Source organism: Maniola hyperantus, chromosome 25, assembly GCF_902806685.2.
Source record: "Maniola hyperantus chromosome 25, iAphHyp1.2, whole genome shotgun sequence".
In the NCBI taxonomy this organism is placed as follows: Eukaryota; Metazoa; Arthropoda; class Insecta; order Lepidoptera; family Nymphalidae; genus Maniola; species Maniola hyperantus.
Window position 1 is genome coordinate 2,903,572 of NC_048560.1, and position 14,952 is coordinate 2,918,523.

The window sequence follows — 14,952 nt, forward strand, 5'->3', positions numbered from 1 at the left end:
TGGATGGCCAAATCAATTCTTTGACCAAGGTAGCTGCCAGCTCTCGGGTCCCCGGTTGACTCGATAACCCTTTTCGAAATTTCCTCAAAAAGAGCTCGAGCCCCCGGGCCCCACGGCCCCAGAGTCTCCACATCAAAAGGCACGAATATGAAGCTCCCATCGAGGTTTTCATATTTGCGCCTCTTGGCCTGTTCGGCGCTGATGGCCGCTGCACCCGCCATAGAGGAGGGTCGCCTGAATGTGGGATGCAGCTAAAGTATCTGCACACGTTGCATCCCAAACAAGTGATTTGATTCTATTCTATTGAGTTTGATTGAGTTGATTCTACAGCCAGGCACAAAACATTGGATTGAACTCTACAATCCTCAAGTTTTCTTCACAGACTGCCAGGCGCTACTATTATACCTAGAATACCTAGAGAAATGTTTATATTTAATAATTTATGATTGATATGACTGACTTATTGATATGGATATTACCTTAACTATTGTGGTGTTATTCTAGGATTGTTATTTCTATTTTTTTTTAACTGAAGAACATGTATACTTTTTTTTTAATAATTATTATTGACACTGACATGGGTTTTCTATATTTGAATAAAATCATATAGTTAACATTAGGTACTTTCTAGATAGATACATTTAAATATAAATAAGTTAAGTAGATTATTGATTGTTAATTTTCACACTTTATTATTCTATGATAATGTAGTTACTATAATAAGTTGCACACCAAATTATTGGTTGAATGTCAAGGGCTCAAAATAGATTTAAGACCAAATTGTACCACATTCTGGCAAATAAAAAACTATTTCTACTATTTCTATTTCTAGACTAGTGCGCGGAAGCGAATGAAATTCGCAACCACCAGAATTTCAATCATGAGGATGGCTTAAACTAGCAAGTGTGTGGAATCCATTGATAGAATTATGCAAACCAAGACAGCATCGTACGACATCGAAAGTTAATAGTGACGTTGTGAGTGTATTTTGCCGGACAGCTCGTGAAGTTCCAGCGAAAAGAACAAGAAAGAGGGTAGTTCGCTTCTGCCCTTGACAGCTCGAACTTCATCTCTCATAGCACCGCAGACCCGTCGTGACCACGACCCGAGCAATTGGGTTGAAATATCGACAAATATAACATCAAATTAATCTTGGTAGTTAGGTATGCCGTATGTACCTACCCGTTATCTACATTAAAATATAAGCTTAAAATGACGAGTTTGATTAATTAATATTCAAATAATAGGCTCTAGTGCAGGCATGTCAAAGATACGGCCCGCCGGCCACGTCCGGCCCTCAGACCATTTCAATACAGCCCGCCACCAGAATCTCGACAGGATTTTAAGATGGCATGCACTCGATGTAACCACGCATGCTGAAAATAGCGCGTGTTTTGCGAGACGTGCGAGCATTTAAAAACTATAAAAAAGATTTTTTTATAGTTTTTAAATGTCATTTCATATTTTAATAAAAAGCTTGAAAACGTGTTTCCGGTTCAAATTTTGGCCACCTCTTTTGACCCTGGCCCGCTAACACGCCCTAAATCTTAAAGATGGCACTTTAGGAAAATCCGTTTCACACCCCCGCTCTAGTGGGTTACTTTTCGTAATTTAAGTTTGAAAGCAAAATACCTACCTACTTAACAAAGAAAATTAAAGGTGTGGGTAGGCATAAACTCGGTGGAGGCTGCAGGAAACCCGACGAAAGAGCCTAAACTCAATTTCAGCTTTATGATTTATTCATGTAGGCTTTACAAACACTTTTACTTCTTCTAAAACTTAGCCGCAAAATCGTTCGCATTGACTTTAACTGAAAGAAATAACTTTGTACGGTACCTATCGACCTACCCTACTTACTATTTTTTTAATTTATAGACTAGCGCTCAGGTTCAATCAGCCCTCCGATTGTGTAAGATCCATTTCATCGCTATCGCAATCGTCAAGAAATTCTGCCCTTTGATTGGTTGATTTGCTGTTTACATTTTTCACAGCCAATCAAAGGGCAGATTGCGATAGCCATGAAATGATTATTCTTACACAATTAGGGGGCAGACCTGCTGGCAAGTGATGTTGCAGCCTTAAGATGGAGCGCGTTTGCCTAAAAAATGCCTATTCACTATGATATTTTAAAGGTAAGGAGTAGGTAGGTATTTAAAAATAGGGTAAAACTGATGCCGCCGGGCGGACCTAAAAAATAAAAATGTATGTTTCTTTTTTAAAAAAAAGGTCAACTGTATTTCTAAAACCTTATAAGGTAAATAATAAAGAAAGAAATAAGTAACCTAATCTTATTATCTTACTTAATAATTAATTAAATAAACACCACAATCACAATAATTATCGCAAAAAATTCGAAAACCAAGTTGTTCCTTTTTGAACCTACCTGTACCTAATCTCTGCATAATCTAGGTAGGTACTTAATAAGTAAGTTAATATTAATTAAATAAACTGAAATACCTAGGTCCTAGATAGTATATTACAATGACACAGTACCTATCGCAAGAAATTCAAAAACCCAACTCCTTCCTTCCTTTTTGAAAAATCAACCTGTTTTCTAAACAGGTAGGTACCTAACTAATCTCATAATCTACTTAATAAATACTTGATATTAATTAAATAAACAGCTATAATATTAAAAACTAACTCCTCGCTTCCTTTTTGAAAAATAAACGGTCTGTTTTTCTAAAACCTTAGCACTAGCAGGTAGGTAGAGGTACCTAATTTCATAATCTACTTAATAAGTACTTGATATTAATTAAATAAACAGCTACAATCAGTTTACACCTAATAGTATAAATCAAATCAAAATGTTTACACTAACCTGCTAAACTGATTACCAGATGCACCTTTCCAAGTAAGTATTCCAGAATCCAGATTAAACAAAATGTTATTCCAGCTACCAAACGGTTTTAAAACACAAACCATACACTGTAAATTCATCCGATTTCACATAATCCTGTCACAATAAACTGTTTGATCACAACACTAAGAATTTTAGAAAAAAAGTCGTAAATGTTACGTCGCGATGTTGCACGGACTACGCGAAAGCTCTACAATCGCACGTACAGCGACTATGAGCGGCGAAGCTCGACTGGCGAATCCCGTGCTCTTCCCCGCGCTGCCCCCTCATCCCTGTCGAGTTCGGAATTCAAAATTCAAATGCAGATTTTTTTTATTTAGGTAGGTTCTTGATCATTATTATCAACCGACAGACGTCCACGGCTGGACATACGTCTCTTCTAGGGACTCCCACACGCCACGGTCTTGCGTCGTCTAAAACCCTGCGACTCTATCATCTGTCAAATGGATTATGGAGCCATTCATTCTAGCGCCTTGGAATTTGGAACCCCTCGTTTTATCGAGCTATGTGCCCTGCCCATTGCCACTTCAGCTTCGCGACCCGTTGAGCTATGTCGGTTACTCTAGTTCTCCTACGGATCTCCTCATTTCTGATTTGATCACGTAGAGAAACTCCGCACATTAGCTCTCTCCATCGCCCGCTGAGTAACTCTGAGCTTTCTTATGAGGCCCATAGTTAGCGACCATTTATTATTTGGGTAGTCATGGGTAGTGATTAATATGAAAATGACGACCTCCCTGGCGCTGCTGTGATCTTGTTAGTGAGAGCTCCCGGGTTCGATTCCCGGCAGGGGTTTGGAATTTAGGAATTTCCAAATTTCTGGTCTGGACTGGTCGGAGGCTTCGGCCGTGACTAGTTACCACCCTACCGGCAAAGCCGTACTGCCAAGCGATTTAGCGTTCCGGTACGATGCCGTGTAGAAACCAAAGGGATATATATGGGTTTAATAAAAACTGCCATCCAGGTTAGCCCGCATCTATCTTTCATTGCATCATCACTTACCACCAGGTGAGATTGCAGTCAAGGGCTAACTTATATCTGAACAAAAAAATGTCAGTAGGATTATAAGTTTCTAATTTACCAAGCCGGGAATCAAACCTAGATCATCACTTACAAGATCACAGCGCTTACCACTGCGCCAGGGAGGTCTTCCCTGTTCAATAAAATATGATAAAACTATGCCAATTATCATAGCTTCTGCCTAAAATAACGCGTGAAACCGGATCGATCCGGTTATTATTAGATTTGAGTCCATATCTAAAATCTAGATTAACCCGATTTGTGAGTTCAATTTCCTAAACGTCCGTAATTCTAGTGTAGGGTGACGTAGCACTTTGGTTTACATGGGATAGTAGAAGTAGAGGCATTCATGACAGTTATAATATTATAAAACTTGAATAGGCTATGAAACGAAAGAAAGAAAAGAAAGAAAATGCATTTATTTGTTGTTGGTGTCACAGATAAAGACAAAGTACAAATGTAACATTTTCATCTGTGACACCACCCCAAATGGGTGTACAGCTCAACATAATGTCCTGCATCATACGCGTTAACACACAAAAGATGCAGGACGCTGATTTTCAGCTGTGACCCGGGTGACGCCACAGTTACAAACGTAAATTATAAATATAACACAAATCATACAACAAAACACAATTACAAACATAATTACAAACGACTAGGTATCTTTGATTTCACGTCAGCCCTAGCCTATATTTGACAGATCGCACGCTTAATCATAAAGAGAAATAACTCAAAAATAAGTTATTTAAAGATTTAATCATAAAACGTAATAACATATCGCTAAGAATATTTACGCTCCAACCGCCGCTCGATTTGAATGAATACGAACGAAATAAAGGACTGTCGCTCTCTTTCTGACTAACGCGCCCGAACAGGTTGGTACCAGTAAACGGCTGTATTCAGTAATGTGCCAACAGTGATGCAAGCAAGGTGATCGCAAAATCATTCAACGGGCGAAACATTACGGCATAAATCTTTATATTAATAACAGGTAAGTCTTATTTCTTGTTTTAATTTATTCATAAAGTGAATAACTAATTCTTATTTCACTTTATTATAAAAAGTATGTCACTACTTTGTGATATCATTTTGACTTATTGCAATTTAGTTTAAATTTTATTAACGCGTCGTCCAAATTTATATTAGTTATTTCGTTTTCATTTTAAAACAATAAATATAATTTTGGCACAAAATGACTTATTTCGGTTTAGTTTTAAATTATCGTTCAAATTTAATATTAAAACATGCTTATTGCTGTTTATGATTAATTATCGTCAAAAGTTATTTGGGACATTTAAAATTATTTCCTTTCCATTTGAATAGAATATTTTAATTGTTACTTACTCTAAGCATCGTCTGAATAGCCGTTTAGTGAATTAACATTACAATTAGGCCAGTCTTATTATTATTTTATCCTACCCTAATCCTTACATAAGATATTTTGTCAGATACTAACCTAAACCAAAGAATATATATTACTAGATGATGCCCGCGACTTCGTCCGCGTGGAATTAAGTTTTTTGAAAACCTGTGGGAACTCTTCAATTTTCCGGGATAAGAAAGTAGCCTATGTCCTTCCTCGGGATATAAGCTAATTCTGTACCAAATTTCATCAAAATCGGTTGAACGCTTGGGCCGTGAAAAGCTAGGAGACAGATAGACAGACAGACACACACTTTCGCATATATAATATTAGTATGGAGTATTTAGTTTTATAATTATTTTTGACGTTTAAAACCGTGACTCGATCCGTTATCTTCCGAGTTGCAGACGCGCCTTAATTTAATTACTGTAAATATATTTAAAATTTAAAAAATGTATTGTTATTTTTTTGTAGCATGGCGTCTTGGAGAGCAAGTCGTATTCTCAAATTGGTATCACCTAATGCAACATCTCGTACTCAAGACAATGTAAATCATCTAGTGGTTAAAATCGACAATACTAGTGTAGAAGATCAACACAGTATAGCTAAAGAAAATACAGAAAATGTCTCTGCAAATAAAAATATTGACGTAAGTAGCTGTGACGAGATCTTATCAGATTGTGATAGAGATGATCAATTTGCCAACGAAATTGATGCTCGATTTATTAGTTCCCGTAAAACAGAATATAATAGTAGTCTTGCTACACACACATCAATAATAAGAACATTGCAAAAAAACCTGGTGCCAGATTATGACAGTGACGATTCATCCATAACTGATAATAGTAACTTAGAAAACGTTGAAACTTGTACTGAAATTGATCAAAGCATTCAAAAAGCACTGCTGAAATCTTCTTCTTCAAGCTCGTCTTCATCGAGCTCTTCTTCCGCTAATAGTTCATCTTCGGACTCAGACAGCTCTACGTCTTCTAAACGAACTAATCAGCATTCTGAACAATACGCCGATGGTGTAAGACCACAGAGCGCTTCAACTTCCACTCTGCCTGCCAATATTTCACCAAATTATACTGAAGAAAGTGATAACATAGACTTAAGTGATGATGACCCTACGTTTAGTTATGAACTGTCTACCAAAAGCAAAAAGAAAAACTATTTTTTTGATGCTGCCACCAAAACAGACTCATCTGACAGTGACAATAGTGTTTCAGATTCTGATAGTAAGAAGCTTAGTAAAAGAGGCCGCAAGCGATCTCTAAACCCTGCAAAGTGGAAACAAAATAAAGTTAAAAAGCTACGGAACACTGGTGAATCATATATATCCACATCGAAATCTCAAAAAGTTATTCCCAGTCGCTGTCTTAAAGTGCCTTGCACAGATAAATGTAGATTAAAATGCTCAAATAATATATCAATGGATGAAAGGTATAATATATTCAAAGAATTTTGGGATTTAGGAGACCTGACAAGACAAAGAGTTTTTATAAGCAGTTGTATGGTAGACATAACTCCAAAATATAGGTACACAAATGCTACAAATCCCAGACGCCCAAATAAAGCCTATAATTTTACTGTTAATAATAAGAAAATAAGGGTATGTAAGACATTTTTTAAATCTACTTTGGATGTTACGGACAGAATGATATTCACCATACAGCATAAAGTAAGTGACGGTGGCTTTATACTTGAAGATTTGAGAGGTAAACACCATAGCCACAAAACTCTTCATCCTGAATTGGTTGATGACATACGGAAGCATATTCAATCCATTCCGAAAATAGAGTCACACTATGTGAGAGCTACTTCTACCAGAGAATATATTGACGGCGGCAAAACTATAAAGGATTTATATTCAGATTTTGTTAAACAACAAGAAGAAAATAACAAAGAGACAGGAAATTACATAGCATACTATAAAATATTCACTCTAGAATTTAATTTAAGTTTTTTCCAGCCAAAAAAAGATCAGTGTGACTTATGCGAATCATTTAAAAACAGTACCGATGAAAAAAAGAGAGAACTGGAAGATAAATATAATAAACATATAGAAGAAAAGTCATTGAGTAGAATAGAAAAACAAGAAGATCGTAAAAAAGTTACCAAAGATAATATAGTCGCAATTTATGATTTAGAAGCAGTGCTCCAATGTCCAAGAGGTGATACCTCGGCATTTTATTATAAATCAAAACTTAACAGTTATAATTTAACAATAACGGAATTGACACAAACGGAGTCAAAAACGGCATATGATAAAGTACATTGTTATTTTTGGACAGAATCAGAAGCTAAACGTGGGGCAATAGAAATAGGAACTTGTGTATGGCAGTATCTTGAAGGGATATGTGAAGGAAATATGGAAGAGAAAAACGTTATATTTTATTCGGATAACTGTTGCGGACAGAATAAAAATAAATATATTGCAACATTGTATTTATTTGCTGTGAACACGTTGAATATAAGAAGTATAATGCACAAGTTTTTAATCACAGGGCATACTCAAAATGAAGCGGATAGCGTACATAGTTTAATAGAGAAAGAGATAAAAAAAAATCTTAAATCAGGGCCCATTTACAGCCCTGATCAGTACATAGCTTTAATTAAAAATGCTAAGAAAAGTAAACCAGCTATAAATGTACACGAACTAACCTTTTATTCCTTCGTTGATACTAAACTATTGCAAGAAGAATGGGGATACAATTATAACACAAATATGGACGGACAAACAGTTAATTGGAATAATATAAAAGTATTGATGATGAAAAAAGAGAAACCATTAAGTATTTTTTACAAAACTTCCTACAAAGATGATTGTTTCCAAGAAATAGATGTAAGAAATAAAAGGAAGAAGATGAAGCTCATAACAGAAATTACACTAAAAAAGGCTTACACGGAAAGGCAAGATATAAGTCTTAATAAAAAGAAGGATTTAAGAGATCTCGTCAATAAAGGACTTATTCCTCCTTTTTACGCAAATTTTTATAATTCGATCATTAACTAGAGTTACTTCATTGATCTCATAATAATATAAATATTATACTACTTTCGTCCTTTCAAATAAAAGAGTATTTTTAATTATGCGTTTCATTACTACAACATAATATTTTATTGATATTTTCCCGTCATGTTGTAAGACAAAGAAATATTTAGAATTCTCGTAAGAAACTTATAACATTTATTAATTAAAAATTGAAATAAAGCTTACTTAAGTTAAATAGCTTAACAACTTTTTATTAATAAAGAGATATATTATATTTTATGACTAGTAATATTTAAAATATGCACGTAGATTTTAATCATAAAGTGAAATAACTAGGAAGTTTTTTTTCAATGCATCATCTAATAGTCAATAGTAAATAAAATATATTTTTATATAGCACTAAACAAAAACCAATAAACCCAGCTTTCCTTTAAATCAGTTTATTTCCTTATAACACGTCTAAATTAATTTTAATACGTAAACAAAGGTCAACCCAGAATAGTTCTAAACTTTAAACTGTCATATCAAAAAAATATCAATTTTGATTTATTTCTTTTTTTGATTAAGCGTGCGAGATGTCGATTCAGGATCAACCGCACCGCGCGCCACCGTAAGCAATTTCACCCTCACCACCTGGGTGTCTGGTGCACTTCGACCGTCCGTTGTGCCAGATACTTCTCTCCACGCACATGTAAACTGTGGAATCAACTCCTATCGGCGATGTTCCCATTAGATTACAACATGGGGTTATTCAAGGGGCGGACCAACAAATTCCTGAAAGGCCGGCAACGCATCAGCATTCAGCAGTTCCTTTGGTGCTGCAAATGTTCATGGGCGGCGGTAATCACCTAAAAGCAGGTGACCCGCCTGCTCGTTTGCTCGCTATATGTAAGTATTTAAAAAACATTCTAGTTCACTCTGATAGTGGGAGTGTATCATTTCTTCTGTGTCATTTAAAAAGTTTTCACTTCAAAAATGTCCTAACGAATTCCTGGTGTTCCTACTCAATACAAATTTTAGTCACGAATAGCTTTACCGACGTCTAAGGGCTTATCCCTAATCGCGGCCTTTAAAATTCCCTTCAAGAATATTACAGTTAATAAATGATAACCCTAACTAGCCTCCAAACGGATTTATATAGTGGAACGTCCAAATCCAATTAAAAAAATAATTAGTCTTCTAAATATATAAAAGGAAAAGGTGACTGACTGACACTGACTGACTGATCTATCAACGCACAGCTCAAACTACTGGACGGATCGGGCTGAAATTTGGCATGCAGAAAGCTATTATGACGTAGGCATCCGCTAAGTAAGGTTTTTTGAAAATTCAGCCCTTAAGGGGGTTAAGTAGGGGTTTAAAATTTGTGTAGTCCACGCGAAAAAGGCGCGAGCATAATAAGCTAATTATTATAATAATGCTTAGGTATACCTATTTTTGTTAATTTTTGGTACAAGTGATGAGAGAGCGAGTGATAGTTTGGACAAGATGGTAATCGGGGTAGGAACGCCCCGTACACCCGCACATCTCCCGTGCCAACCCGATGCGGGATATCGCGGGTGACGTGCGGGTGTGCGCGGCGTCCCCCCGCCTCACACCCCGATTGCCATCTCGATCTGTCGCGTAGGTACTTTAATCCTAATCCTACTAATATTATAATTGTAAAAGTGTGGATGTTTGGATGTTTGTAACTTAATCACGCAAAAACGGCTAAACGGATTTGGATGTGGAGTGGAGATAGATTATAACCCTGGAGTAACACATAGGCTACTTTTTATCTTGGAAAATCAATGAGTTCGCGCGGGATTTTGTAAAATGTAAATCTCATCAGCTAGTATGTACCTACATAAATTACCATTTTTATTTTATTAGCAATGATAATAAAAATAAAATATCAGGTATTCTATTACCAATTAGATAAACTTTGCCACCCAATTAATCTACATAGAACAAGTTATATTATTAGGTATTCGAACGGATGCGAAAAAACTAATCGGTCTATGAATTTTGTATCAATAAAAAATTTAAATTGATTAATTTATGTGCCTTAGACGTTTTTATTATGTGTATAAACAGTGGTTGGTATTTTTTAGTTGTCCTCACATCGGTAAGCTAAAGATGTAGGTATGTATAAAAAACCCGGCCAAGTGCGAGTCAGGCTCGCGCAACGAGGGTTCCGTAATACAGTCGTATTTTTTCGACATTTTGCACGATAATTCAAAAACTATGATGCATAAGAATAAATAAAAATCTGTTTTAGAATGCACAGGAAGACCTTTAATATGATACCCCACTTGATATGGTTATCTTACTTCGAACATTGAAAATACTAATTATTAGTTCATGACCACAATTTAATTTTTTGTGTGATGTAACCACAAATTCACGCTTTTCAGAATTTTTCCCGAATGTCTTCTACAAGACCTACGTACCTGCCAAATTTCATGATTCTAGGTCAACGGGAAATACCCTGTAGGTTTCTTGACAGACCGGCAGACAGACAGACAGACAACAAAGTGATCCTATAAGGGTTCCGATTTTCCTTTGGGGGACGGAACCCTAATTATCTATTCTATTCTGTTTTTATATAAAAATCGGTCAAGTGCAAGTCGAACTGGCACACGAAAAGTTCCGTAACGGTTTTTTTTAATTAAAAAAAGCTAAAACCCGACTTCTAGTAGGTAACTGGTATCTGAAAAAGCAAAAAATAAGCTTTGCCTTCTATAAAAATAGAAATTGATAATGTCATAAGCTTACCTAAATGTTAGAAAATGTATATGGCAGGCATTATTTTAGCCAATTACCTACTTAAGACTATTAGTTTGCCCCCATTTGCTACACAATTTCTTACGGTTCACGAGATACATCCCACTGACAAACAGACGGAAAGATGGACGGACTCGGAGAGGCTTGGTAATAGGGTCCCGTAGGCACCCTTCGGGTACGGACCCTAAAATCTAGCTGACTTGCCCTGGCTTTATAATGATAACCTCAATGACATTCTAAGCAATGTCATTGGATAACCTACTTGAAAAACTTAAGTTTCTAGACCTAGCGGTTTGCCTATTCCCTCACTCTCATAGGACGGCTATTTAACACGAACGGAGATAGATTAAGTGCTGGAGGCTTTACGTGCTCGGCAGTTTCGGTAGACGAAAATCTATTTGATATCGTTTCCTGTAGCTATATTTCTAGATCTGTGTCAAGTGTACACGGTTATCCTCTTAGGGTGCGGTTAGTGGTGTGATGTCCGTTTGTATTGGGGGTATTGAACCTTAGTCCCCGGCCACACTATCGACCTTGCGTGATTAGACCGCAAGATGAATGTGTAATAACTAATAGAGATGTTGCAATATTGTGTTTGTCCATACTATTTATACTAGGGTCATTCAATAAGTAAAGAGACAAATGGCTATAGCTCAAAAATGGTTTAAATTGTTCTGAATGACATTGTGAACAGTTCCAACACTTACTTGAACTTCCTCAGCTATCATTTCAACAGTAATTCTTCTGTTATCACGAATAAGTCTGTCAATCCTCGATTCCAACGAGGGACCAGAAACTCCCACTGGACGTCCACATCGGGGTTCATCACCTACACTTGTTCGGCCACTTTTAAACCGTACCCACTTGTAAAAATTCGCACGGTTTATACAACTTTTACCGTACTGTATCAACATTCTAGAAAAAACCGTAAACACTCTTTGATTTTCTAGCATCTACAATGTCTTTTGCCGGGGTGCAAGTTACCTTTTTTTTTTAAAAAAAAAAGAATATTAGCCATATTAAAACGTTACGTTACGGTTTTCCTAGTGCAGAGGGTAGAAAACTCGTTTCAAAAAGTTTGTCATTTTACTGAGGATTTGATTTTGTAATTTCAGTTAAGTTGTGGATACTAAATAAATTATTATTGTCATTATTTGTATATTTCCCGGCAGTTAAATAGTCGCATCTGACCTACGATCAAAGTGCGAGCTCGAGAAGATATTGTTCCACGCGCTCGTGTACTGTATACGAATGTAGCACTCACACTAATGCAGATGGCGAACGTGGGGTGCGGTGCGGCGCGCGGGCTGCTGGTGTGTTCCATTCCCTCGCACCGCGCGTCCTACTGATGACGCCTAAAAATGCTATTGCGACGGGTCTTGCGATTAACTTCAAGAACGACTATTTAATTGGCGCGGACTATACCAAATTTTGTCATAACGATATACCTACTTAGATTTTTATTTGGTCCTAATCTAGCTGGATACTATTAGCTCCAGCGACAAGATATTGTATAAGAACCTGATCGGAGCTATCACGATAAAAATAATATTCACAAATTAAAACTGGATTCGTATCAACAAAAAACCCTCATTTCCAACGAGCAGGAAACATAAAACTACTGAAGAAGCATAGCAATAAGAGCTGGGTAGGTATTAATGCTACTTTTAAATGATTTTCATTTGGTGATTTTACTTTTTTTACAGTGATTTTTCATGGAAAGAGATTTTTCATTTTTCGCACTTCGTCGTTTTTACATCAAGTTACTCAGAAATTATGTTCAGATCAATAGCGCTGATATTTTACACTTTTTCGCACTAATAATCGTTTGCTACATAAATATATTAATCTTAAATTTCTCTTTCTAGCACGAATGCGAGTATTAATTGCGCTTGCACACTCTTTAGCATCTTAGCTCGGTTCAATAATCACGCGCGCGAGAAATCTAAATCTTAATATAAAAAAGGCAATGGTGACTGACTGACTGACTGACTGACTGACTGACTGACTGACTGACTGACTGGCTGATTGACTGACTGATCTATCAACGTACAGCTCAAACTACTAGAGGGATTGAGCTTAAATTTGGCATGCAGATAGGCTATTATAACGTAGGCATTCACTAAAATGATTTTTGATAATTCAACCCCTAAGGGGGTGAAATACCTAAGGGTTTGAAATTTGTGTAACCCACGCTTATGAAGTCGCAAGCATAAGCTAGTTGATAAATAAAGCGGCATTAAATGGATTAAATGTAATAATTTTCTACTTTATGAAATTTTGCTTAGTGATTTTTTAGCAAGCTACTTTTTGCAAGGTAGCAAGTGTTACATAATATGAAAAGCTTTTCATATGAATTCTCACATGCGACTTGCGACATGGTCCATCTCTATAGCTTCATTTGATATGTAACTTATTGATTAAAGATAAGATCTGTCCTATAATTGTAACTATCTAGATACGATTTAGTTTACAATTCATTACGCGTTCTTCTTTGAAGGAAAATATCGTGGGAAACCCAGCTATTTCTAGAAAGAAATACCTATAACTTAAGTACCTACCTATTATTTGCTTTGACCTGCAAGGCATAAAAGGTGGTGTCACACGTAACTGCAAAGATGGCAAGTTTATCATCATCATCAACCCATCACATCTTGAACAAAACTACGTTTGTATGGGGTACGACGGAGAACGCACTAGGGAAACCACTTTCAAGTAAACAAGCTGTTACAATATTTATTTCTATCACAAAAATATCAACGAAAAAAGGATCAAAATACTTTCGTCAAGTGAAACATGCCACTTCGTCAGACATTGTTACGTCTCGATAATACGACAATTTGTCCTGCCATCAATATGGTACACAATGAACGGGAAAATATTGTACCGAAAAAATATTTTGCTCATTTTTTCGCGTTTAACTAACAGAATTAGAGAAGTCTGTCGCAGAATTCATAATAGTCGACAATAGAGATGGTAAAGAAGCATAGATGTCTTATAACACATCAATGCAAGTTATTGTAAAATACATGTCAACTTATCTCGACACGTCCATATTTCAAATTATCATCCACTCATTCAAATACATCAATCAGTTGATGAACTGTTCATTTAATGGTTCTACCATTAATTCTATAGTTCAACACTTCATTATGTAGGTACTTTATACTTTTACATTTATAGTAAACTGAATGTAAACATTGGCAGTGATTTAGATGGGTACTTGGATTTTATAATTAATCAATAATGAATTATGATAAACTGTACATATAATGTGTTTTGATGTGTTATAATGTGTGATAGCCTAGTGGTTAGGACGTCCGCCTTCCTGGGCACGCACCTCTAACTTTTCGGAGTTATGTGCGTTTTAATTAATTAAATATCACTTGCATTAACGGTGAAGGAAAACATCGTGAGGAAACCTACATGCCTGAGAGTTCTCCATAATGTTCTCAAAGGTGTGTGAAGTCTACCAATCCGCACATGGCCAGCGTGGTAGACTATGGCCAAACCCTTCTCACTCTGAGAGGAGACCCGTGCTCTGTAGTGAGCCGGTGATGGGTTGATCATGATAGTGATGAATGTGTTTTTCATTATTTTTAAAGTGTGTCTGTCTGCTAGCCTTTCACGGCCCATTCGATCAGCAACTGATTGTAACATAATTATGAAGCTATTTACTTAATTATTATAATTAATCAGTTATGAATTATGATAAAAACTATATCTATAGTACGCGACAGCTCGTGATGCCAATCGGGGTGGGGACGCCCACCCCACACCCACCCAGGCCCCGCGCTAACCCGGTGCGGGCGGACGCGGGTAACGTGCGGGTGTGCGGGGCGTCCTCCCGCCTCATACCTAGATTGCCATCTCGACCTGTCGCGTACTTACAGTACGCGGCCGAAAGTAATGCGCATCAACCTTTAGAAGCTAGCAAATTTGTAG

At 36.6% G+C, this 14,952-nt stretch overlaps 1 protein-coding gene and 1 pseudogene across 1 annotated transcript; one reads left to right on the forward strand and one right to left on the reverse strand.

Annotated features, from left to right (window-relative positions):
- LOC117993964 (uncharacterized) overlaps window positions 1-3,074 on the reverse strand; it is a 184,655-nt pseudogene extending 181,581 nt beyond the window's left edge.
- Window positions 3,075-5,021: 1,947 nt separating this feature from the next.
- On the forward strand, window positions 5,022-8,815 carry LOC138404092 (uncharacterized). Its single transcript, XM_069507307.1, has one exon. The coding sequence runs from the start codon at window positions 5,722-5,724 to the stop codon at window positions 8,260-8,262; it is 2,541 nt and encodes an 846-aa protein (XP_069363408.1). The 5' UTR covers window positions 5,022-5,721; the 3' UTR covers window positions 8,263-8,815.
- Window positions 8,816-14,952: the final 6,137 nt, after the last annotated feature.

Bases quoted from the DNA above. Each gene is read 5' to 3' on its own strand.
- LOC138404092 (XM_069507307.1), top strand. From the start codon at position 5,722: ATGGCGTCTTGGAGAGCAAGTCGTATTCTCAAATTGGTATCACCTAAT.